At 38.8% G+C, this 27,564-nt stretch overlaps 1 protein-coding gene across 2 annotated transcripts in view; it reads right to left on the reverse strand.

The window, feature by feature from the left end:
- Positions 1-1,087: 1,087 nt before the first annotated feature.
- C10H12orf42 (chromosome 10 C12orf42 homolog) overlaps positions 1,088-27,564 on the reverse strand; it is a 178,223-nt gene continuing 151,746 nt past the window's right edge. For both annotated transcript variants that reach the window (XM_010357278.2, XM_010357277.2), the window contains 2 exons: positions 5,172-5,543; positions 1,088-1,706 (listed from right to left, as the gene is read on the reverse strand). In XM_010357278.2, the coding sequence (XP_010355580.1) occupies positions 1,258-1,706; positions 5,172-5,543 (821 nt within the window). In that variant the 3' untranslated portion in view covers positions 1,088-1,257. The remainder of the gene's footprint in view (positions 1,707-5,171; positions 5,544-27,564) is intronic.

The raw sequence follows: 27,564 nt of genomic DNA on the forward strand, positions 1-27,564 counted from the left end.
CTGTATATTGTCTTATAATAAAACCATATTAATAAATAAAAGCATATCTATTATAAAAATCATATTAATCTGGAACCAAGAAAGCTCTAAAGTTTAGGGATACCATTTTTCTTTAAAGTGCATTATTCCTAAAGCATGCTAATATTAAAAAAAAAAAAAAGTAAACAGTCTTCAGTCTCCAAAGGACTAAACAGACTCTTAAATGTTAGGAAGTTATTGCTTGTAACACTTCATTCCTCTCAAAACCTTGAGACGTAAATTTGGACTTGAGACATTATGCTGTCTTAAATGTAATCATACTATGGATATTAGGTTGAACTAAAGCAAAAAAAAAAAAAAAAGTTTTTTAAATGCAGTAAGATTTGACAACCTCTATCTATCAAACTCTGTTAATCTAAGCTTGTGGGAAAATTCCAAGGAACTTGAGTGCAAAACTGCATATAAGCATATCAGTCACATTGACTTCTCTTTGTTTCTGAAGGGGAAAAAAACCTACTATATTAAAAAGAGAAAACCTAAACTCATAAAATTAATTGATAAAGTTAGTATCAGCATCCCACCATGATGAAAAGCTGCTATATTAAACAAAATAAAAGGTATTGCCTAAAATTACCAGTTTGATAAAAGGTTTCCTAAGCTGCTCCAGTATTTTGTATTACAAATCAGCAAATTCACGCACCTCTTTTACATTAAACTTGGTTCCAAGTGTTTCAGGGCCTCAAACTAGGGTCCAGCTTCAGGTTTCTAACATTAAACCCTTAATACGACATGAAAAATTCCCCTGGGCACATCAGGAGTAATCAAATTTCATGTAAATTATTAAATTACAGACATTCAATTATGTTTTCCCAATCGCTGTTTAGAAATTCTAAAGGCCCTTAGAAAACATCCTTAAGCCAAAGGCGAGGTTGGCAAGTGAAACCGTTTACCTGCGAAAGCAAAACAAAGAGGGGTCCTCACAATCCCACGAGGCACGTTGCAAAGTGGCACGCGATGTACCCCATCCCTATTGTGAGGCACAAATTCTTTGTAACACTGGGAGACACCGCAGAACAAAAATACTATTAGAGATGCTTCAAAAGGAACATTTTTGGCTGCGCTACGGACTTTTGACATTATTTATTAGGTTCAAAAATGCTTCACAAAAGCCTAACAATGGTTCTGTGGAAACCAGTACATCTGAGGCCCTTTCTGTTGTTCTGAGCAGGCATTGATTTGAAGATGGGCAGCACTCGCCGAACAATTCCCTCGCAGCGGTCAATGTAAGTGAGCATTCACCACCGGCCTAGAAAGGGCCTGTGAACAAACCGTATGGAAACGCCGGGTTGGGCGGGGGGGTGCTGAGGAGCAAACCTTTATTAACCTCTTGGAGGGGAAATGGGTGGAAGCACCGGCCAGCAGAGGAAGGGGCGCTCCTGCCAGATTGCCATGGAGGGAGGTGTCCGCCTGACGCCTCCTGTCCCGCGGGGGATGAGGATGCTTGGGGAGCATCTCCGGCGCCATGGCAACCGAGCCTCTTCCGACGGGATTTCCGGACGCGCCCAGGAGTCTGCTTTGGATGTCGGGGTGTGCCTGAGAGCCTGCTGGGGCTGCCATCCTCTCCTCCGGCTCCAGCTCTGCGTTACTCGGGCCGGCGCTCTGCAGGGCGCAGGGGGTCTGGCTCCTCCTGCAGAGGCCGATGGCAGTGAAAGGTCTGGCGGCGGAACCTGGAAGGCAAAGCAGGCAAGCAGGACAGAGATGAGGCTCAAGTGTGCGGGACCACACCGCGCCCCCGCGACAACTGGACATCTGAGAAATCTGAGAAATTTGTAATGTGCTCAGAGGGGAAAGAAAAATAAATAAATAAATAAATAAATAAATAAATAAATAAATAAATAAAACCCTGACATGATCCTCACCTGCCTCCCCATATTTCTCTAAGAAAACAAAAATGCTATCTATTCCCTTCCTGTTCTTTGAAACCACCTCCCCAACGCCTCAATATATATATATAGCTTTTGCATAATCCTCAGAAAACTTTCTGTTTCAAGGAAAACTGTTCAAAACCCCCAAAGAGAGAGACACAGAAGAATCAGTGGCTAAAATAGGGCTCGAACTTCTAAATGAGGGGAAAGTTTGTGAATGGAAAATTGTCAAGTGTAGTTATTAATGGATATGTGAAAGCAAATGTGTCTACAGTCCCTGTAGACTGTCAACTGATGATTTTTTAAAAAAACAAGAGGCTGTTACTTCATTAGTTTTATTGGAAACTTCAAACCAGCTGAAGATTAAAACAAACAGTAAATTAACCTAAGACTGGGTCTACATAACACACACATATCCACTAATACTAATAAGTTTGATGTTTTCTTTCTTTGCCCAACGAAATAATTTTTCCATACAAAAGATGTGGTTTTCTTACAACATAGCCAAGACTGCTATATGTGTGTGTGTGAATATATATATATTCACACATATATATTTACCTACATTTTCATATATATATAAACTTCCATATTATATAATACATTGCATATATAAACTCCAAGATTTATATATAAATGCATATATAAATCATGAAGCTTTTACCTGAGAAATTCTGCCCATTGACCTACACAAATTAAAGTCTAATTCTTCAGTAGTGACTTAAGATAATTTATGTGCTTTAAATCACTTTCTAGAAGCTTTCAAAAGGTTTTAATAGCACATAGATGTCTAGAATATTTGGAGCAACTCAGATCATTCCAAAATTCAAAAAATATGTAAAAGAATTAAAATGAATAGTACCTTCCTAACAGTGGTTGTCAAACAGTCAGTCTATCTTTATATAATTCAGTTTAGTTCATCACACTCTGTTCTATGCCTAGTATGTACTGAGTACCTCCCTCTGCACATGCCACATGCCCAAGTCAAACAGTGAAAATTTTTTTTGTGAATCTGAATTTCCCAATGCAGGAATCACTTCCTGAAATAAAGGTAGAATGGCATTTTAATATCTCCAAGTAAATGAAAACTTTCAAGCGTGTTGCTTTGTGAACACTAGGTGCTTAATAGCTGTTGATTTGGATTTCTGGCCCTGTCAGATGGACCATTCAGTGCCAACAATATTCAGTGCAAGAAGAATCCACTAGAGAACACTGATGTAGCTTTGGAGTTTGGAGCAACAGGGCATGACCTAGACAGGATATGCTTTCCTATGTTTTGAGCCAAAAAAAAAAAAAAATAGAAATGTCCTTCCCTGAAAGCAATTTAGGAATGATACATTTTGCAACAAACTATCTTAAAGGGACAGTGTGGTATAATGAAATAAAGCTCTGGGGTCAGGACTTCATAGATTCAAATCTTGGCACATGACCTGGCCTAAGTCTTTGTCCTTACCCGAAAGATGGGAGTTATATTACCTACTTCACAGGGTTGCTAGTGAGATTAAGTTTGTTCATTCATTTAGTAATATTTGAATGCCCAGTATGTGCTCAGCAGTATTCTAGACCTTGGGGATACAAAGGGAACATGGCAGGCAATAAAAAGTAGGGAGGAGAAGCAGAATAACAAGTAAGTGAATGAATAAATTTTAAGTGCCAGCTGGTAATAAATTCTATGATGAAAAATAAACTGAGACAGGAATTTGAGAAAGAGCTAAGTAGGTGACATTTCAAGTCAAAGACTTGAAATGAGAAAGGAAACTAGCTAAGAATTGGAGGAAAGAACCTGACAAAATGTTGAGCATCAAGCACATGGCAAGTGCTCAGTGCTCAAGAGTCACTATAGTCATATTTAGAACCTGGATCCAGAAATACTCTGACCTGGATTCTGCACTAAACCATAGGAAAATAACAGTTTCTATCTCAGAGGAAGGTCATGCGGATCAAAACTGAAGATGTACATTCCAATTTCAACATATTGCCTTGTTCATAGTAAGAATTCAAAAGTGTTAGCCAACCAGCATCTTCTGTTTCTCATCACCAGGCCCAGCTCCCAGAAACAGAGCAATCTCTGACATAGCCTTTCTGGAAGAAGGTCTCCCAGCCCCCTGTTTGAGCACTTCTAGCCCATGCAGTACATTCTCTTCTAGTTCAAAGAAAGTTCTCCTTTGTATTGAGTCAAAATCTATCTCTTTTGTCTTCTGGTAAATTCCAACAAACTGTACAAACATGTGGAGGGAGCCTATCTCAAAAGGGCCCTATAAAGCAGGGCTGTCCAATCTTTTGGCTTCCCTGGGCCACATAGGAAGAAAAAAAGTGTCTTGTTTTGGGCCATAAATAAAATACACTAACACTGATGATAGCTAATGAGAAAAAAAAAAAAAAAACTCACAAATAATCTCATGTTTTCAGAAAGTTTACAAATTTGTGTTGGGCCACATACAAAGCCATAGGCCATGAGTCAGACAAGCTTGCTATAAATGAAAAAAGTATGTAACATCAGTCTCATCCCTCTTCTACGTGACAACTCTTGGAATATTTGGAGATCCGCAATTTTTTTTCCTTAGATTTTCTCTCCTCCAGTCTGAACATCAGCACCGTAAGTACCACGACCATCATCACCACCCCCATGAAGCCCTTACTATGTTCAGGAAATTTTATTTATATAAATCATTTAATTTGAAGTGATAATTGTCATTTTTTACAGATGAAAAAACTGGGCTGCAAAAACATTTATGGGACTTTGTAATGGTTACAGAGCTGAGATGGGAGAGAGCTGTTATTTGAGCACAGTTCTTTCTGCCTCCAAAACTTATCCCTTCTGGGCCATGTCCTTACTTTGAATCATTCCTCCTGTATCTTGTGCTATGAATTCACAACTTCCTTGTCCGTAAAATGGGGATAATAGTATGATCTGCCTGAATATTATATTAAGATTTCGTAAAATAATATAAAATGCCCAGCACAGTGTCTGGCACATGGTGAAAGCTTAATAAGTGGGGCTGGAATTGTGATGATAATAGCTGTCATTGTCAGGTGCAATAACTGAATCATCAAATTACCTGTCATCGACTCACACCTGTTCTCTCCTCCAATATAGTACTTGGCAACAAGGAGACTTTCATTGAGGACTGGCTACTATAGTTCTTATGGTACCTTCTAGAATAGGACTGGCCATGAAATCAATATTTTTTCTGTTTATATTGAAGTTGAAAACAAAATGTGACCAGCTGAAACAAGGAAAATCAGTAACCACAATGTGATACTTACCAGAATTTTTCTTGGGATTGTTCAAGGGCTGACCCTTAGGCCTTGTGTGTCTATTGATGTGGATGCCCTGAGCCTCCAGGTGAACAGGATTTACTGAGTGTGCCCAATTGGGCTTTTTTACCAGTTGTTCCAAAAGTGAACTGTTCCAAGCCTGCTTGGGTGCTCCTCTGGCTCTCTCCTCAGTTTCTCCACTGGCAGTGAAAATCAATGGGGCCTCATCAGTGTCTCCAGATGGTGCTGGAGAGGAACGGGCTTCTTCACAGCTTTTTTCACCCAAAGAAACTGTGCTTACAGAAGACCTGGGGACTATGTACTGGCAAGTACAAAGTAGTCTTTTACACGCCACTGAACTTTGAGTCCTTTCTGGAAACACTGTGAAAGGTAAACACATTCCTTTGAAAAATTCACCAAAAACACCTGCTAAATTAATGGCAGGAAGGATGCAGTCAGGAAATAGGTAAACTTATGGTTGCTTGTTTTGTGTTTCTACTCTGAGTAAACAAAAATGACAGACGGGTAGCTGAGTAGGAGAAGAAGAGGAGGGGAGGGTCTGGAAAGGGAGGTAGAAGACTGGGGATGTTTGTGCTGAGTTCTGGTTATGTTGAAGGTACTGTGTGAGGGCCCAGACATGTGTGTCACTGAATCCTCACAAGAACCATATCTAGCAGGTAGTATTACTATCTTTCTTGCACGGGTCAGAAAGCTAGTTTTGAGGCTTATGGGTTGAATTGTGTTCACCCCCTCCCCTCCCTGCAAAAGAGAATATATTAAAGTCTTCACCCCCAGCACCTGCGCATGTGACCTTATTTGGAAATAGGGTCTTTGAAGACGTAACCAAATTAAGATGAAGTCATTCTGGATTAGGGTGAGCCATAATCTGATAAGACTGGAGTCCTTACAAGAAAAGGAAACTGAGACACACAAGAGAACGCCATGTGAAGGCAAAGACACAGAGGGAAGACCCAGGTGAAGATGGGGACAGATATTGGAGATATGCTGCTGTAAGCTAAGGAACACCTGGGCTACCAGGCGATGGAAGAAGCCACAAGGAAGACGCTACCCTAGAGGCTTCAGAAGAAGCACAGACCCGTGAACACCTTGATTTCAGACTTGCAGCTTCCCAAACTGAGAGAATACATTTCTGTTGTTTTAAGTTACCAATTTTGTGGTAATTTATTACAGTGGTCGTAAGAAACGAATAAAGGCTTACAACAAGTAGCTTGCTAAAGGTTACACAAATAATTAGCCGAGTTGAAACTTGAATCCAGATCTGTCAACCCCATAGCCCAATACTGACTGCTCAAGCCACTCCTTTTGATGCACTGTCAGAAGGTAAAAAAAAATCTCAATTGCTTAAAACTGCCTTAGAATATTGTAAAGAGCACAGAGAGAAAAGAGCTAAACCACCCACACTGATTCTTATCCAGCAGTTGATGTGGGTTCCTTTACCTAATTCATTTCCATTGGGAAACTGACAGCGTACTGTGTCAACTCAAACCATTCGTATCTACATTTCTAACTTCTCAGTAGAAAGTAAATAGGAGAAAAAGTTCCCAACTGTCAAAGATATTAATGAGCAGAGCTGGTGCAATGCTACATTTCCCTGCCACCGGTGATGGTGACCTGGAGGAGATGGAGATAGACAGTTTAAAGATGTATCTAAGAAGCAAATCTGGCTTCTTAGCCAATTTGGTAGTGGGTTGATTATGGGAGGAAGAGGCACACAGAAAAAGGGAAGAATAATTCCCTAGATTTACAACTAGATGAATGGTAGAGGGGCATGCATGTGTCCGCACATGTGTGTGTAGGTGTGTGCTTGTGTGTGCATGCAAATGTAGGATTGAGATTTGAGTGTTGAGATCTCTTTTGGGGAAAGAGGTGCTGTAAAAGGGATGGAAAGATTCATTTGCCTTTTCCTTATTACCCAAGCCAATTCTTTTTGAGATTCTTGCTTCTGTGTAAATCAAAACGAATTATGGTTCATTTCTAAGATATTCTTCACAGTGCTGTGAGTGCAAGCTCTGAAGCTTGGTGAGCTGGATTTAAATCCTGATTCTATGAAATACTAGCTGTGTAGCCTAGAAAAAAATTCTCTAGGTTTACTCTGCCTCAGTTTCTCATTCGTAAAATAGGAATAATCATATCTACCTCTAAGAATATTATAACTATTAATAGTAGATTAGATAATGCACATAAAGTACTTAGGGTAGTAGTTGGCATTTAGAAAACACTTAACAAATATTGAACATTATATAGTACACTAGAGTTTACATGGAAAAAATGCTTAATTATAACGATACATAAAATTATACAATTTTGATTTTTAAGAGGCAAAGAATAAAAACTGGAAGAAAATCAAATTAACAGTTGTTTCTCAGAGGTATAATTCAAACTCTGGGTAGCTTCTATGTAATATTCAAATTTTATGCACTGAATATGTTTTACTCTTATAATTCAGAAATCATCTTTAATTAGACAGTGCAAATAAACTTTAGAGAGTCAGTGTAGTTTAGCATTCCTTACCTTTATTTAATCAGATGACCTGTTGCCTAAGAGTAACATGGAATGAGATCATTCATGGAGGAAGCAGGATGAGGAAGGATAAGTGTTTAGAGCTTTGGGATCTGATTGGGTGAGGTGTTGAGTAGAATTGTCTGGACAAATAAAGGGCAATTTTCAGGAAGGCATTGGGCCTGAGGTAGCATGAACAAATGACCTAGCTTGCTATGATACGAATTGTGTCCCTTAAAAGATACGTTGCGGTCCTAACCTCCTGTAACCTGTAACCTATAACCTTATTTGGAAATCAGGTCTTTGCAATGATAATTAAGCTAAAATGGTGGTCCTTAATCCAATATGACTGGTGTCCTAATAAGAAAAGAAAACAGAGACACAGCCATGCAGGAAGAATCTCATGTGATGAGGAAGGCAGAGATTGGAGGGGTGTACCTACAAGCCAAGGAACCCCAAGTATCACCAACAACCACTAACAGCTAGGAAAGAGGCACTGAACGGCTTTCTCCTTCAGAATCTCCAGAAAGAGAAAACCCTGCTGATACCTAAGTTTGGACTTCTGGTCTCCAGAATTGTGAAAAAATAAATTTATGTTGTTTTAAGCCAGGTGGCTTGTGATGCTTTGTTATAGCAGCCCTAGAAAACTATTACACCTACAATAGCTCCAATTTACACATGTTGTCCCAGAGTACAGTTGACCCTTGCATTGAGCAGGTCCACTTATATGGGAATTTTCTTCTGCCTCTGCTGCCCCTGAGGCAGCAAGACCAACCCCTCCTCTTCTTCCTCGTCCTCAGCCTACTCAATGTGCAGACAAAGTTGAAGACCCTTATGATGATCCACTTCCGCTTAATGAATAGTAAATATATTTTTTACGATTTTCTTAAAAACATTTTCTTTTCTCTAGCTTACTTTATTGTATTATAAGTATATAATACATATAACATACAAAATATATGTTAATAGACTATTTATGTTATCAATAAGCTTGTAGTCAACAGAAGACTACTAGTAGCTAAGTTTTGGGGGAGTCAAAAATTATATGCAGATTTTCAACTGTATGAGGGGTCAGCACCTATCCCCTGCCTTGTTCAGGGGTCAACCGTAATTATTAATACCAGCCCTTTTCACTAAAAAAAAAAAAAAAAAAAAAAAAAAAACAAAGAAAAGTGCCCAGATTTGGGGGATAGAAAAGAGGGAAAACCAGGAATTGGTAGGTGTGAAATGGGAGCAGGATAAGTTGATGGTTCTTGAGTTCTACCAAGTAGAAGCAACGCTGCTGGAGTGTAACAACTTGTAGCAAGACATATATTCCCTGCATTCAAGGCACAGTCAAATGGAAAGGAGGGTTGGCCATGCCAGCCCTCCTGAGTCACAGTTTTGTCTGAGAGGGGAGACCAAAGCAAATGCCTTCAGTGGCCAGGCGGATGACAGAAATGAAAGAAGGGTCCAAGTGGGGATACCCTGGGGTGATATGTCCCAGTATAAGGGGCCAGAGACCTTCAGATCCTATCTTTTATTGCCATGAGAGAATGTGGGTCCACTGTAGACAGTTGATATAGTTTGTATATTTGTACCCCACCCAAATCTCATGCTGAATTGCAATCCTCAGTGTTGGAGGTGGGCTCTGGTGGGAGGTGATTGGATAATGGGGACAGATTTCTCATGAATGGTGTAGCACCATCACTCTGGTGCTGTTCTTCTGACAGTGAGTGAGTTATCCTGAGATCTGGTCATTTAAAAGTGTGTGGCCCCTCCTCCCCTCCTCTCTCTCTCTCTCTCTCTCTCTCTCTCTCTCTCTCTCTCTCTCTCTCTCTCTCTCTCTCTCTCTCGTTTGCTCCTACTTTTGCCATGGGACTTGCCTATTTCCCCTTCTCAGGAGCCAATTAAATCTCTTTTCTTTGTAAATGACCCAGTCTTAGGTATTTCTTTACAGCAATGCATAATAGTCTTTCTAGATTTTTAGGAAAAGCAGAAATATAATTTTTATGCATGTGAAAACCTCTGAGTTTTAAATGTTGGTAACATTTTGGATTTTTTAAATGTAGTGTGAGATACACAAAACACAACTGTTCTTGGAATCATCAGAGGCCACCAATTTGTGTCTTTGGCCTATGCCAGCCTTGTAAAGGCCACACTATCAATTACCTCCTTTCATAGAATCTTCACTCCAGAACATGATTTTATAAATATTCAGCTTTGAACAGTGGGAATGCATTTGCAAACCCTGTGCGCAAGCAGATTTTAGAACTCTAGAAATCTGGTCTACCTCCAAAACGTTAGGCTTTTCATTTCCACTTTAATTGGTTGCCTCATTTCATCTTAAAAAATGTCTACCAGAATTTGAAATGGTAGACAAATTTAGCAGGCTTTCCCAAATGCAGAGAAACATTTAGAATTTTTCAAAACAGTAGCACTGGATCTCTTGATCTTAAAGGAAAACAAATAACACTAGAACCAATAGCATTCTATCTGCCCTTGTTCTGCTGTTCAAATGCCACGAACAAGATGGAAGGCCTGAGGTACTTTACACACTTTCACATTCCAGGAGTTATGGGTTGAAAGAGACCTTAAAAGTCATCTGAGGCTGAGCCCCCACCAACTTCAATATCCACCTCTGTTTAAATACCTCCAGGGAACTGGATCTTATGATCTGTGCATTAAAGAGTTCACTGCTTCTCAGAAGAGAAAGTAACTTTGTATTTGCAATATTAACAGGCATTATGTGTGTGTGCATGTGCGTGTGTGTGTATGTCTGTGTGTGTGTGTGTATTCCTTATACTTAAGTATAGGGAATAATTATTAAAGCCACCAGGTATGATGTTGGGACAGGTGATGACTGCGCTTATTTATTTAGTTATTCAATCAATATTTATAGCTTCTACCATATGCTAGGTACTACCCCAATGATTACCTAGGCCAATAGAAGTGATCATTTTAAGACTAAGTTGATCAGCTGATTTATTGCAAAATGAACTTCAGCAAACCAGAACCTTCTAGTATTTCAGACCCCTGAATGAATTTTGGATTGCCTCTATGATACAACTACAACTACCAGGTTGCCTAGATGGCTAGAGCAACCAGTTGTCTTAGCATTAAACAACCAGAAACAGAGACTGTTGGAAATGGAAAGTCCTTTTGCAATCTCCAATGGCTTTTATTAATAGTATTATTTATAATTTTTCAAATTTACCATTCTAGACAGTGACAGAACTTGAGCCAAAATCCATAGCCCATGACTTAAAGTCCAGTGCTTTTTGTTACGTGACACATCTCTTGCATCGAATAGAGTATTTCTCAATCCTGGCTGCACATCAGACAATACCTGACATGCTTTTAAAAATATAAACACGTGCTCCCATCCTTGACCAATCACTGAGAGTGGGATCCTAGTATCTGTTCATGCTAAGTCTTTCAGTGATGAAAACGTATAATCAGGGCAGGGAGCCACTGATCTCAGTCACTCATCAGAGATTTCAGGGGCTGTTAATCATTTTTGTTCAGTCAAACAATCATGAATACACTAGAGCTATAAAATCGGTGAAGTCTTTCTCCTCAGGTGTCTTTCTATAGATGGTCCTCATTTCAGAAACCAGCATTATTTGCTCCTTTACAACTTGCATGTTTCTTTACATTTTGTTTTCATACCAATAACTCCACTTGAGCCTCACAAAAACTCTCTGGCTTACTCATGTTACTGAGGAGGAAACAGATTCAAAGAGAGGAAGTGTCTTGTTACACCCCCTTCTTAGGCAGTGAAGAAGCTGAGTTAAGATCCAGGTCTTAAAATTTGGGGCTAGTTTTGTTTTCTACTACACAATCAATGCCAGTAGTGCCAGAGGATATGCGTGACTCCCAAGAACTGGGCTTCATGAAGTGAGGTGGATGCAAGTGGTCATGGTGCTAACAGCTAACAAACGCTGGGCACTGACCATTGGCCAGGCCCTGCTCTATTGTCCATGCCTTGGCCCACAGAAAATGCTATGAGCATTATTTCTAACATACAGAAGAAGAAATGATATCTTTAAAAGGTCTAGTACTCTCTACATTGCCCAAAGTTCCAACGAATAAAATGAGAAGGATCAGAGTTTAAACTATCTGCCTCTCGAGGTCCAACATTCTTAACCATGTCCTCCAGCTTCCTCAGGCTACTGACACAAGGGCACGACTTTTCCCAACTACTGATACACTTGGGTTTTTTTTTTTTTTTTTTTTTTTGGTGTTTTGGTTGTTAAACAATTCTTCCGAATATTCAAGTTTTGCCAGTTCTTTTAATGTGTAAGCATCTCTGTGTCTTATTTTGCAGCACAGGACTTCCATCTGTTGCCAATTTTATTTGAAGTAATATTGTGGCAGATGATTTCAAGGTACAATAAAATAAAGAATGTATTTTACAGAAACAACTTCTCATTCCCTTTGAGCTGCAAAGCAGTTCAGGATAAATCATGACAAATGCTGATGTATTCATTTTCAGTTTTGATTCAATAGAAAAAGACAAGTATGATAACTCCTGTACTTTCAGCCCCTCTGAGATACTAGCGAGGTAATCACTTCACACCCACTTCTTGTAGCCATCCCTTAAAAAATAACTTCTATGTGTTCATTTTTCCACTCTGTCTTTTCCTCTCTCTCATGCTTGTAACTCTAGCATATTCATGTTATGAAAAAACTAGAGGCAATTGTCCTAAAAGGAGAAATGAAACAGAGACAATTAATTCCCCAAAGCTCATTTTGCCTTTCTCTCTAGGCACAAATCAGAGTTTGAAGCTAATTGATTTCATCTCCAGCATATCTGAAGTTCAACATAAACCTCAAATAGGTTTTCTATTAATGCTAAAACTCCAGTGTTAGGCTTTAGAAAGTATTCTTAGACCACATAATGGGGTTTAATGAAGGCTGCCATCTCCTACTCAGCTTTTCAGCTAACTGGGGAGTGAAAGTCATTTTTAAGTTTATAGGACTGAAGCGAAGGAAGAGTCTGAGATACACCACACCCAAGAGGTGGCAGAGGTTGGAGGCCAAGAGCACGAGCACTGGACCCAGAGGGCTCAAGTCAAATCTATGCTTTTCCCCTTCCCGGCTGTGTTACCTAGGCCCAGCTAATTAAGTGTTCTCTGCCTCAGCTTTCCCATTCATAAAATAAAAATAATGATAATGTCTATCACACATGATTGGTATACAGATTAAATGAATTAAACTTAACAAGAGTTTGGAGCAGTACCTGGCACATAGGACGCACTCAACAAGTCTTAGCTGTTATTATCGTTGTTACTGAAACTATTCTTTCCTCTCTCCCTCTGTAGCTCCTGAATGACCTCTTTCAGTAGCAAGGACTCAAGTAGAAAATTATATCATTTTCATCCATGCAGGATTTGCCTCACCTTATACATATCTTCATTCAAAAATATTTATTGAATGCCTACTATGTGCCTTGTCCTGTACCTGACCCTGGAGATATGACAGAATAAGGCAAATGTATGCCCTCGTGGGGCTTGCAATCTATAGGGGAAGGTGGCAAAAGCAGGCCACAATTACATGGTTATAAATAGTAGTGAGTGATATTAATGAAAAACAAGGTACTGAGACAGAGAAATATGAGTGGAGATCAGTGAAGATGATATTTAATCTGAGACTAGCCTGAAGGCTGAAAAGGGTTTAGTCACTTCAGGAGTGGAAAAAAAGAGTATCCCAGCCTGACAAAGACAGATGTGTTTTTAGAACTGAGAACAGTCCCGATGGATGGAGGGGAAGGGCAGGAGAGGTGTTGGGATGTTGCACAACATGCGATAGAAAGCAACCAAGGGTTTTGAGAGCAGAAGCAGGTTAGAAGGCAGTTGGCAGTTGCCCAGTAAAAGGTGATGGAAACTTTGATGTGCCTGGTAGTTTTGTGTGGTGAATCCAAATAGTCAAACCAGGATCTGTTTACCTAGAGCAGAAGCCTCTGGAACCGTAAACTGGTAGGAATATTTAAAAGGTAAATTTGATGAGCTGTAGGAGGCTAGTTATCAGGTAGCTTGAGAAGAAACCTGGGGAGCAGGTTTAGAGAGAATCTATATTTTAGTGAGTTTTGCCTCAAGGAACTCCACCAGTTTCCCAAGGTGAAAGTCTGAAAAAGATTCCTTCATGGATTTGACAGGAGGAAGAGAAGAGTAATCATTGTGAAACATGGCCAGGGAATTCTTCGTAACAAAAGCATATCAGGGCCTTGTTCCAGCTGAGGGAAGGGAATCTTTCCCACTCCAGCCCCCTTTACCCTTCTTGTCTTATTTACCTAAGAGGGAGAAAAAAATGCTAAGAAACACTTGTGAAGGTCACAGGCACACTTACTAAAAGACTGAGATTTAATTACAAGATTATAGAATCTTTCCCCTCAATCCATACCTTATCATCACACCCACAGGGATTCAGAATAACAGTGGATTACAACTAAATATGTTGCAAGATGCAGCCTTTCTGTGTGAAAGGGTAGTTAGGGAATCCCAAAGTCCAGAAAATAGGAAAAAGAAAGAACACTGGACAAATTTGAAGCCTCTGGCCCCTACAGCTACAACAAACATTAAACACAACCCGACATCTAGCCAGATTAACATAAAACCTCCTACTAAAGATTTGTTTATCCCAGTTTCTATTACCTGATACATCACACTTGGTTTTCAATAAAAATTATGAGGCATACCAAAAGGCACAAAAAGATACAGGCTACAGTGACAAAGTAAGCATAAGAACCAAATTCAGATATGACATGGATGTTGGAATTTTCAAATAAAGAATTTAAAATAACTACAATTAATATGGGCTCTAACAGAACAAGTAGACAACATAAAAGAACAGATGGCAAGGTAAACAGAATGATGAAAACTCAGAATCAAAAAGAAATGCTATAAATAAAAAACACTGTAACAGAAATAAAAAATGCCTTCGATGAGTTCATCTGTAGATTAGACATGGCCAAAGAATCAGTGAACTTGAAGATAGGTCAATACGAACTTCCCAAACTAAAATGGAAAGAGAAAAAAAAAAAAAACAACAACATACAAGAACTGCAGGACAATTTTCGAAGGTGCAGCATATACATAATTGGAATACATGAAGGAGAAACAGAGGAAGAGAATGGAACAGAAAAAAATATATAAAGTAATTATGGCTAAGAACTTCCTAAAATTAATGACAGGCACAAAACAGTAGATCCAGACATCTTAGAGGACATTTAGAAAATTTACAGGAGACATACACCTTATAGAAGAACGCGGATAACAGTTACAGTGAGAGATCTACTGAACCACATGGTGACTACAGTTAATAACATCGTATTGTGTTTTGAACATCGCTAAGAGGGTAAATTCTAAGTGGCTTCACCACAAAAAATGATAAGTGTGTAAAATAATACATAAGTTAATTAACTTGATTGGGCCATTCCACAGGTATATATATTTCAAAACATCACACTTCACACTATAGATACACACATACACACACACAGACAAAATATTTTTATATATACACACACACATGCACTGATGCAGTATATATATACACATACACACACAGTACTAATACAGTATATACATATATATACACATATAGTACTGTGTGTGTGTATATATATATACTGATACCAATATATATACTGATATAAATAGTATATATACACATACACTATTTTTATTTGTCAATTTAAAATTTAATTAAAACCAGATTACAGTAGACTTCTCATCAGAAATCATGAAAGCAAGAAAACAGTGGAATAAAATATTTAAACTACTGAAAAACAGAAAACATCAACCCAGAATTCTATATCCAGTAAAATTATCCTTCAGCACTAAAAGAAAAACTAAGACTGTTTTAGATACACACAAAAATGAGAAATTCATTGCCAGCCTATTTGCCCACAGGAGAGGATAAAAGAAGTTTTTAGGGAAAAGGGAAAATAACATAGATCATAAACTCATCTAAATAAAAAAGAAAGGACTTGGAGAAGGAATAAATAATATGAAATCTTTTTTTGTCTCCTTCTTGATTGATCTAAAAGGTAACTGCTCCTCAAAGAGCTTACTGCCTTTTTCATGCCAAAAAAGCCCCCTGTGACCTCCGTCATGTCTCCTTTTCCTGCTTAATTTTTATTTGATTAACCATATACCATATGTGTAACTGTTCACAAGTTTAATGTTCATTTCCCTCACTAGAATGTAAGCACCATGAGGGTAAGTACCAGCTCTGAGCCATATTGCAAGCACTCAGCACATAGTAAATTCTCAAAAACTTATACTGGAAAAAAAAACAACAACGAATGAATGAATCCCTCATCTCTCCAATGAATGCTCTTCAGTATTATAGTGTCACCCTTCTCCATGTTGCCACATCATCTCCATCCTCTTCTGCAGAGTTCCCTGGGGTAACCACTTCACTTATCTTTCCTCAGAGATTGGTCCACATTGCTCAGTATAGTCACTCGTTTCAGCTCTAGTCACCACAGTGGCTTGCCCCCATCAAAGGTGGCAAACAAGTTGCCTCTCAAACACCAGTCCCCCAAAATTGGTTGTGGCACCAATTTTTCAAGAAGCGTTTCTAGGGCTGTGTCTTGGTTCATGGAGCAATTACCGATGTCTGCCATGGATGTGGGAAAGTAAAGTTGCTACAAGAGGAACAGGCATTTTTCATAGCTCAGGTACTCTGCTAAGTATAAATGTGCCTTTTTCTTCTTCTGAGAGAAGTATATTCTTTCTCCAAACATCACTCAACCACCCCCTCTCTCCTAGTAAAGGGACACATGGGTCAGCCTCTCGTCGTGCAACAGAAGATGACTGCAGAGTATTCAGATGTAGTTCATCCTCCTCCCACGATATCACCTCTTCCCTATGACATCATCAGCCTTATTCAGTTGCATGTAAATCACAGAAAATCTCCAGCCTAGGGACACAGATTTATATTGGAATGTTTTATTTTTAAATGTCTGGGCTAGACTACAAACTGTTTCAAACATGAGATATAATTTTAAAAACACTGATCTGAGAGCCAGAGCATTTGGTTCTTGTTGATACATTGATTCATTGAATGAATGTCTCTAGGCCTTGGTTTCCCCATCTACAGAAAAATAAAAATGATTTCCAAAGTCTTCTCCAATTTTAATAAGCCTATGAGTTTCTCAGTAGTTTTTTTTAACTACACTGAGCATTTTTTTCTTTAATGAACTCATTTATTTATTTTTTGAGACACTATGTTACCACAAGAAATTGTTATTTTGTAGGTCAAAAATGGTCAAATATAGGCCATTTCACACATTACAACTTAATATCATATGTACAAAAGGGTATACATATACCCATGTTAACATATACATAAGGAAAATAAATAGCCCCAGACTCACTCAATTTCATTATATGAGTATCCGCAATGTATTTGTCCATTCTCTTACTGACAGACATAGGGGTGAAGCCCAGTCTTATGTTGTTTTTGTTTTAATGTTACCAACGTGCTGGGCACAGTGGCTCACATCTATAATCTCAGCACTTTGGGAGGTCAAGGTGGGTATATTGCTTGAGGCCAGGAGTCTGAGGCCAGCCTGCGCAACATGGCGAAACCCAGTCTCCACAAAAATTACAAAAAACTAGCCAGGTGTGGTGACATGTGCCTGTAGTCCTAGCTACTCCAGAGGTTGAGGTAGGAGGATTGCTTGAGCATGGGAGGCAGAGGTTGCAGTGAGATCACACCACTGCACTCCAGCCTGGGCAACAGAGCAAGACTCCATCTCAAAAAAAAAAAAAAAAAGTATTACAAACAAGGCTTCTATGAACACCCTTGTATATGTCTTCTTGTGCATATGCCCTAGTTTCTCTAGGAGTGCCAAGTCATGAGGTGTGCATATCTTCAAACTTATTGTAGAATACCCACTGTTTTCCAAAAATGTTTATACCAATTTACACTCCTACAAGCAGTGAATGCAGTTTTCTGTTGTTCCATATCCTTGCCAACACTTGCTATTACCTGAATTGTTTTTTGAATTTTTGCCTCTGTCAGGTAGAAAATGGCACTGCATTGTGGTTTTAATATGTATTTTCCTAACAAAGAATGAACTTGAGCATCTCTCCTCCCACTAAATCTTTCATCTGAATTGCTTACAAACTGCATAATTGTGGGCTGAGTTTCAGTCCCTTTCCTTTCTCCTGCCCCGTGTATTCTAACCAGCTGGTGAATAGTGACATAGCCCTGGAGGACACAGTGGGGAGCTCTTGGAGAATCCACAATGTCAATAATCTGCCTCTAAATGAATAACCAGGATTTGACCTTCAGGAATTGTACTCACACAATTCAACTGCCATGTCCCAGTGTAATATTTCACATCATGCTAAAACTCTGGTGAAGCACTATTTTGCATGCAATTAAGTAGTTGAATGATTCTTTCATCTAAATGATTAACTTATGTCAACCACAGCTTGCTAGAGACACAAAAGGCTTGTGCTACCTGCCTACATTATTAGTCCAGACAACACCTTAGCTTTCTTATATGAGGCTGTTTCCAAGTCTTTCATTCTCCCCACTTGAGAACATACATTTTCTCACTGACTCTTTTAAAACATGATATTAAGATGGGAAAAGGGCTGATATTAAAACTCGAAGGGGTGTACATGTGAACCTTTTAAATCACATCATTCAACAGCACATATTCAGAAAACCAACCCTTCACTGTGTTTATTCTTTAAGGAAAAAAGCTAAAATGTTTTCCCCTCATGCTAGAGAATTCAACAGGAATGATGACCTTTCTTAAATGAACCTATGGATAAATAATTCTGATGAATAAAATTAAGCAGAGGAGTGGGAAAAGAGTCACACAGGGAGTCAGAAACAATTGAAAAATAAATCCAGGCTACCCTCAACCCTAGTCTTTGCTGAAGGGATCACCAGAGATCTACGTAGATATTATTTTGAAATTTAGAGCTTCAACTTGTATGAACAAGAATACACATGCTGAGTTTTTGCATGCCCCTGTGAAACAGCAAAAGAACCCGACAGATCCTATTCTTGCATTAAAGCAACACACTGTGGAAAGCCTGAAAATAAACCATCTATGCTTGATTAATTAGGTTTGTAAGTATTGTTTCAGAACCAAACAATATTTCTAAAGATTTCAATAGTTCAAAGATTGCCCTATGGCCGTCTGGCCAATACATCTTCTAACACACGCGGTTTACAAGCATTTTTCTTCCCAATATGTTGTCTTTGGTTGGTGCGACATTGTTTAAGTGCAGGGCTATTTGGGTCATAGTGGTTTTCTCCTCCGCACAGCAGTGGTGCTGAGCACAGCACTTTGACCATACATCTTCCATGTCATTTCCATCAAAGGCACATGATACTTCCTGGTGACCAATCAGGAGTGGTCCAGCATCGTAACAGAGGGCATATTGGCAAACCAAGCTTCCTTAATGACAGCCATTGTTCAAGGCCAACAAAAGGGAGGTCCTGAATATTAACATGTGGCCTTGTGTAAAGGTCACTGGTATGGCACATCCATCATATTTCACAACCAAGAAAGAAAACATTATAAGTTCTGTCAGAACCTACTGCTGTCCACATAAATGTGTTAGGCTGACAGGTGACTCCAACAAGGCAGATGATCTTGAGTGATGATATCCTCTTTCAACAAACATCCTTTCACTTCTTTGAAGCAGCAGCAGACATTATGGTGAGAGATAATGGTTAAGGAATATACCTCAAGGCCACAGGGGGTTAGAATAACCAGGCAACCCAATTGAAATATTAACTTAATAACATGTAATCATAACACCAAATAGTATTTCCTTCTAACAGGCATAATTTCCCACACTGAGAAGAGAAATCACATATTTTAACACCTCAGAGTTTTCAAGCATCTTCTTAATGGTAAAGACCAGTAAATCCATGAAATTTCTACCAGTAAGAATTACACTGTTGATACAGTTAGTAAAAGAGAACTTACTCAAAGGCCTGAGTTTACTGACAACGCCTCGTTTGGTTAAATGTTATGCAAAGCAAACTATAATGATAGAACTCAATAAATTACATCACATGATTTCAATACTAAACCTAATAGCAAATAGCAAGCTTTCTTAACTGACAATTGTGCTTAGAGACAGTTCTATGTTCAGTATTAGACATATGGGGTTCTGGTTATTAAATATCATGTTTTTTAAAAGTTGAACTTTATTTCTAGTTTAGAGATTTGGAAAAAAATAAATAAGGAAAAGATTAGTGAATAAGCATGTATCTAATCTGCTGCTTATGCTCACAACAATCTCCCTGTCTTCTGAATGACTCCAGTTATTTCTTGCTGTATCCTCACTGGACACATTGTAACTGAACATCTTAGGTGAGTATACCTTTTTGTTAAAAAAAAGTTGTAAATTATTAGAGGGAAGAATATGCATCTTTATGCTTTTCTGAATCCAGCCCAGTGCCTAGCATGCCACACTCTGTGAGTGTTCTCTAGTTGTTAAATAAATCCATTAATACATACAAATAACAATTGTAAGTACTTAAGGAAGTTTTTTTAAAAATTTCTGGTTGGCAATGCATTATTAAACTTACATAGTAATTGTTTTATTCTGTCTTCTCATACACACCCACACACACACACACACACACACACACCCCTTTCTTTAAGCCAATGATCCTACTACTCTAAGTGGTTTAAATGAGAACTTCCTTACTCTAGAGTCTTCCCTTCTCTGGCTGCAATGGGAAAATCACACAAGGTGATACCCTACCCCCTGTCCACAGTTGATTGGTCAAGGTTGTGCAAGTGACTCATACTTGGACAATTAGACTACTTTGATGAATTATTTTTTCCTTAGGACTTAACAGACCACATCTCAGTTCCCTTCTGGAGGCAGATGCTGGCAGCTATTGGGGGCCATGTTTTCATATTTCACTGTTTTCACTGCAGAGGCTACAGGGAGCAAAAGAAGATGACATGCAGGAAGAATGAGAAGCACAGATGTAGGTCTCAGGACTGCTGAAGATCCTGGCTCAGAGCCTCCCTGAGGCCAAACTCACCCCAAATTCCATGTGCTTTGGATGTATGAGCCACCTCCATTTTTGGCCAGTGTACTTCAGATAGATCTCTGTAATGTCTAATCGAAATAACTTTAACAAAGCTAGTTGCTATTATTGTATTTCATTAACTAAAACTGCATTTTTTAAAAATGTTTAAACTGGTCTCACCACCACAAATGTCCACATTCATAAGAATGCATTAAGTTCATCTGTTATTTCTCTTAAAAAAATGGAATGTTTATGAAAAAGATACTTCAATAAGTTGTGAAGACTTGTTTTATCCTCATAAATATGGCCAAACTTATTACCATCTCTTAATGAATTAAAAAACCAAAAGTAACAATGACAATGCCCCAGGTAACAATAATGCATAATTGCATATTTCCTACTGGTTATAACATACTGCTCAGTTCCATTCTATTTGTTCCATTCTGCAGATGATGAAGAAATAGGCTTACAGAAATTAAGGCTGCCCAACTTTTCATTGGTAGAAGCAATCTTCTATGCTGGCTATAAAGTGCCTAGAACCATGTCTAGTGCCCTGTAGATGCATATATATATATATATATATATATTGTGTGTGTGTGGATATATATATATATTTCCATTAGTTTTCCTCCAACTCTTTTTTTACTTCCAAATTCTGGCCTTTTCCTGCTATATCGCTCCTAAATGCTATCAGGGCAACTCCTGAAGCAGATTTCTACAGCCTCCCTTTCTGGCTTAGGGCAACTCATGATCCTCTCTGCCTCTGTTTCCCATCAGAAAGAAAGACAGAAATAGTTATTATGCTCATCCAACAAAAAGGAAATTAATGGTTGATTAGATGCCTGTTCAACACAGTAAGGATGAAAACCAGTCTTCATGGTGAATTATTGAACTAAGGGGCCAACTTACAGTGCAGCTATGTCTACACAAAGCCAAGCATACAGTCAATTCATCCAAAAAAAAATACAGTTTAGCAACAGGAAAAATGAAATTAGCAGATCAAGACTGTGCAGACAAAATAAAATGAAGAAGTGAATGTCAACACAATAGCACAGTTATAGTCCTGGCAGAGTTTACAAACTTAAAGAAAGGAGTAAGAATGAGACTTCTGGTGCTCACTATCAGAAAAGTAGATGTTCTGTCAAATATGCAAAAGTAGATTCATTACATTTGTGTGAGAGTACACGTTTCTCTCTTTCTTCTGATATTTCTATTTTTAGAATTCAAATTTAAAATGAAAATAAGAAAAAAAGAAAGCTAGTATCCAAAGAACTGAGTTACACCCCAGCCCAGGATATTAAAAAGAAACACTTCCTTTGGTAAGTCTGGCATATAACATATTATAATGCAGTCATTCAACATGACTTAGTATCATATTTGATGAATTAAATATTACCTTATTTTCTACAGGGCACAAAGTATATTGAGATGTATTTTATCTATGGAGAGTTCTACATAACGAAATTCATTTGGTGTTCACACTGATTTTTCCACATCCTCTTTAATACTGTGGCAAAACAATCAGAAAATCCTCTTTAAAATGTGTAATCTTTTTACTCTTTAGGTAGCAGTTGTTGATTATCATTGAAGTGTGTATGTGTCAACTGCGCTTTTAGGAAATGTCATTTTAATGTCCTGTATCATTCTTGGATTTATGTTTTCATCATAAGTACTTGCAATATTATTATGTTGTAACATTTAGAGCCTATAAACTCTAAAACTGCATTGTTTTCGTAACTACTGATTCAGTAGAGTAGAAGAAGAGATAATAACTTATGAGTAATTTATCACTCTATTAAGAATAAACTACAATTAAAATTATAGATCTTAATTAATAACTTATTAAGTCTCCCACTCACCCTAAAAGAATTAGTCCCAAGAGGTAGACAAAGGAAGCATTCTTGAAAACAAATTGGAAAGTATAGTTTTGTGAACTGAGTCCTGAACCCCAGGAATGAACGCTTGCAGCTGCAACATGAACTGTTTTCTGTTACCTTAAATACTACTGGGCCATATGGCGTATTTTTGAGGACCTGCTATTTTAAAATGTTCTGCTCATATTTTATGCGATTCCATATGTCTCATCCTTACTTCAGAGTTTCTATTCATTTCCATAAAAATAAGATCTTTGTTTTACAAGTGCTCATTTTTCCCTGTCCCCTCATCCCTATTATGGCCACAAACCTCCACTTGGGTTCTTACAGCCACTCTAGGACCAGCTGATTGTGGCAAGACGAATAGAGAATTATTTGGAAGAAGAAACTTCAGTGGCAGATGATCCGTGGGGCTGCAAAGCTCCTGTTTCCCTTGCTCATTCCAACGACCTAGTGTGGAGGATAATAAACCTGACATTGGTGTTGAACTATTTCAAAATGAATCAAATATTGGCAGAAATCATTGGTGAAACCCTGAAGGAAGTACTGAAGGAAGATATAATTTGGTGAACCAAAAATTAACCAAAATGTACTTTCTGTAAAAGAGAGCTGCCCATAGTTGGGGTTGACTTCGAGCAATTATCCAAACAAAACAGTTGGAGCCTGTGTTGGCAACTAAGTAGTGTTTGCATAAAGTAGAGGGAGAAGACAAATATGCATGAAAATTAAATTTAGGCCTCTGGGACCACCCTTTTGGGGCCATAGAAGAACTGATTTCATGTTCACAGCTGGAACTGGTGTTGGCAGGCAGGCCTTATTCATGGGCAGAGAGAAGGACTCCCTTTTTGAGGGACGTTCTTGTGGCAAAGCAAGAACAGAAGCGCTGAAAACATCTGATGCTTACAGACCTTAAGCTCTGCGTCCCCACACTGCTCAGATCTGGCATCCAACCACAGAAGTCTCTACCAATAAATAATTATGTGACTCAAAGTGCATGTGCCTGCCCAACTACAGGTTCTCTCTCGCATCATCAGCCTCCCAGACTGCTTTTGACCGCTTTACTATTTAGAGGGTAGCAAGTACGGCTAAGCAAACAGCCAGTATTCTGGATGACAAGAGGGCTGAGTCTTGCAATACTAAGGGAGAAGGTCATGGTATTATGCTGAAGCTGTCTTGGGACAAGGTTCTTTGGATCCTTTAGTAGCCATAAGTGTGTGCTTTAGCAAGCGTTTGTCAACAGTTCTCTCAGCATGGTTGTCTTGGCATCTGTGGCGGTGGCTTGCAATATTGGCCCCGATTCTTCACCCTTCCTTTGCACTGTGACATTGCCCCATATTAAGATAGAGCTTGTTTTCCTCCTCCTTAATCTGGGCTGGATTTGTGGCTTCTTTTGCCCAATAGAATATGGCAGAAATGATATGGAGGGCTTCCTATGACAACTTAAAGCATGGAGAATGAGCAAAACTTAACCTGATGAATCAGAGAAAAATGAACAATAGCATCCTAAGACAAGAAAGAGTACATTGTACTCAATAATAATAATATTCATTGGACACTCATGATGTGCCAGGAACAGTTCAAACTATTTTACTTGTATTGATGAATTTAATTTCCTCACAAGAACTTGATGAGGTTATCATTACCCTCAATTTTTTCAAATAAAGAAAACAAGGCCCATGGTGGTTAAGAATCTTGGCTAATGTCTTACTAATTGGCAAAGTCAGGATTCAAACACAAGACGATTGGGCTTCAGAACCAATATTCTTTCGCCATTATATTATGGGGCTCTTGACAGAATTGGAAGAAGCTCAGCAGGACAAGATCAGCTTGCCAAAGGTAAAAGCCAGGACTTCTGCAATAACCTCACAACCAAGGTCCAGTGGCCACTCATAGACTCCTTAGTCTATTCTCCTTAGAGCCACCAGGGAGATCCTTTTAAAAGTTAAATCAGATCCTGTTACTTCCTCGTTCAAGGCCTTCCAATGGCTTCCCATTACACTAACAGAAAAATTAAGATTTATTTTTATGGTCACAAGGCCCTACATGATCTAGCCCCTTCCTACCTCTCTACTTACATACCTTACCACCCTCTGCCTTTTGCACTCCACTCCAGCCACAGTGGCGTTCTTCCTGCTTCTTGACTGCTCCAAGTTTGTTCCTCCCCAGGTTCCACGCTTTTGTTGTTCCCTCTGCTTAGAATGCTATTTTCCCAGACATTGACATTGGCTCAATCTTCTTGTCTCCTTCAAGCCGCAGAAAACTTATGTCCTCAGAGAGGCCTTCCTTGGTCATCTTTTCTAAAATGACACCTCTGAACTGCACTGCTCTTTCCTTACCCTGATCCTGATTTACTTTTATTCATAAGACTTAGCATTGCCTAAAATTGTATTAGTTTGTTTACTTGTTTACTGTCTAGCTACTACACTAGAATGTATGCTCCATAAGGCAAGATCCTTGGTATTTTTGTTTACTGCCTAGACCAGTGTCCAGTATATTAAAAGCACTCAATAAATACTGCTAGAAATTGTTTTATTTTAAAAGTTTCAAAAATTTGGAACATGAATCAATAACAGAATGCCCAAAGTAGGACATGTAGGAGTATAAGAAATAGTTACATTCCTGGCAGGGAGGGGAAGAGGTAGGGGCAGTGCGGATGGAAGCCGAAGATCTCAGGTTCCTGGAATACTCAGGCTGGGGCCTTCGGGATTCTCCTGTCCCCTCCCTACCCCCATGCCTCGGGTTTCTCCCTAAAGAAGTGGTTTTTAAGCTTCAGTGAACAAGAGTACAGCTTTCGTGTCAGAACCTCTTGGGTAAGAGGCCCCAAGCATGATTCTGATCCAGGTGTTCTGGGCATAGGGTTGCAAATTTAACAAATAAAACTATATAGGAAACCAAATTAAACTTGAATTTCAGAAAAGCCATGAATATATTACATGTGACATACTGATACAAAAAATCTAAATAATAGACTATTTTATATCTGAAAACACTGTCTGTGGACCACACTTGGAGAAAAATTATATAAAAGGAAGAAGTGATATTCAGTCTGGAGAAAGTAAGGTTGGTTGAGGAAAGGTAATGATTTATAGTGACATACAAATATACAAAGAAAAAGAACTTCTAGTCTCTGCTGCTCTAGAGGACAGAACTAAGACCAGGTGTTGAAGTCACCAGATAATGCATTTTGATTCTCTGGAGAAAGATAATATTTACCATACATACAGGTAGGCCATGGTGGAATGGGTTACCTCTCACAGCATCTATCTCTAGGAGTATGTAAGCCATATTGTTAAAATAATTGAATGAACATTGAAGAAGGGAGTCTGTTCTGGTAGAGAATGGAAATGTCAATTCCAAAGACATTTTCAACACTAGAAATTCAGTATCTGGGAAGGAGTAAGAACAGACCTCCTCTGTATTAAACAGGACTCCATTCATTGCAAGTAACCAGAATCCAACTCAAATGGGCTTGAGCAAAAAATTGAGTTTGTTATTTTGCACTGAAAATTCCAGGAAGATCTTGACTCAGGAATGGCTGAATTCAAGTGTGCAGAAGTGATATCACATTAGGATTGAGCTCCATCTCTCAGCACTATTTTTTCAGGTTGGCCTAATTCTCAAGCAGCTTCCTTCTTCTTGGTGTAAACGGTCACCAGTATTCCAGGTCAACATCATAACATGTTAGCAATCTCACCAGGGGAAAAATATCCCTCCTTTATCAATAGTTTCAGCAAAAATGCAGAGATAACATCTTATGGCCTGCCTTCAGATATCAACCCCTGAACCAATATCACAATACAGGGAGAACTAAATGCTCTAATAGGACTCATTTAAGTTATGTACTCATTTTATTGCTGGAAATTAGGAGTAGGCTTAGCCTCACCCAAGTTATAGGAACTGAGAGTCGGGGAGGAGGGAGATGTTACTTGAAAAAAAAAAAAAAGAAATATTAATTTCTGAGCAGATAAAAGTAACAGACTGTCCTATATCCAAATTCAATCTATGTCTGCTATATTAAATAGCATCATATAGGATAACAAGATTTTATTAAAGTCATCCTCATCCAGTACATCCTTCACCATTTCTTCAGCAAATTCTTCTTTCACAATAGGAAGATGCATCTCTTCTCCTCCCCCAAAACTCAATCCTTCCCACAAAGTTCAGTTCCATTGAGTGAAAGCATTTATTGAACAGAAAACATTTTTATTTTCTAGAAAGATAACCTTTCCAGTAAATACCAGTGGGCCATAGTGAAATGAATGACCTCTCAGAGCAGTGGTTTTCCATCTCCAGGAGTATGCAAGCCATGTTGTTGAAAGAAAGTTGAGGAAGGCAGTCTGTCTGGGTGAAAGTGGAAATGGCCTAATTCCAACAGTGGGAGTTCAGTACCTTGAAAGGAGTGAGAGAAGGCCTCCTCTGTATTCTTGAACGTTTCTGAATTTAAAATAATGATTGAGCCCCTACTCTGTTCCAGGTGCTATTTCAAATACTGGGGATATGAAGATAACTAAAGCACCGTTTCCGCCCTTCAGAATATCCTGATCTAGTGAGGGTGGAAATAAATTCAGAGGAGATGGTGACATGCAGTGATAAGCGCAGGGATGCAAGCATGCATTCAGAGCTATGGCAGTACGAGGAGGTGGCACATAACCCATCAGGGATACCGAGAAGGTTCTCATTTTACCCTTTTCATCATGCAGGGGCCATATGTTTCCATGAAAGTATTTTTAACATCTTGCAGCATGTCACCTTGCAGTTTCAACTGTTACTAAGAAAGTCCAGTGAGAACACATGGACACAGGGAGGGGAACATCACACACAAGGGCCTGTCAGGGGTGGGGAGCAAGGGAAGGGAGAGCATTAGGACAAATACCTAATGCACGTGGGGCTTAAAACCTAGACAACAGGTTGACAGGTACAGCAAACCCCCATGACACATGTATACCTATGTAACAAACCTGCATGTTCTTCACATGTATCCCAGAACTTAA

The sequence above is a fragment of the Rhinopithecus roxellana genome, chromosome 10 (genome assembly GCF_007565055.1).
Source record: "Rhinopithecus roxellana isolate Shanxi Qingling chromosome 10, ASM756505v1, whole genome shotgun sequence".
Taxonomy (NCBI): Eukaryota; Metazoa; Chordata; class Mammalia; order Primates; family Cercopithecidae; genus Rhinopithecus; species Rhinopithecus roxellana.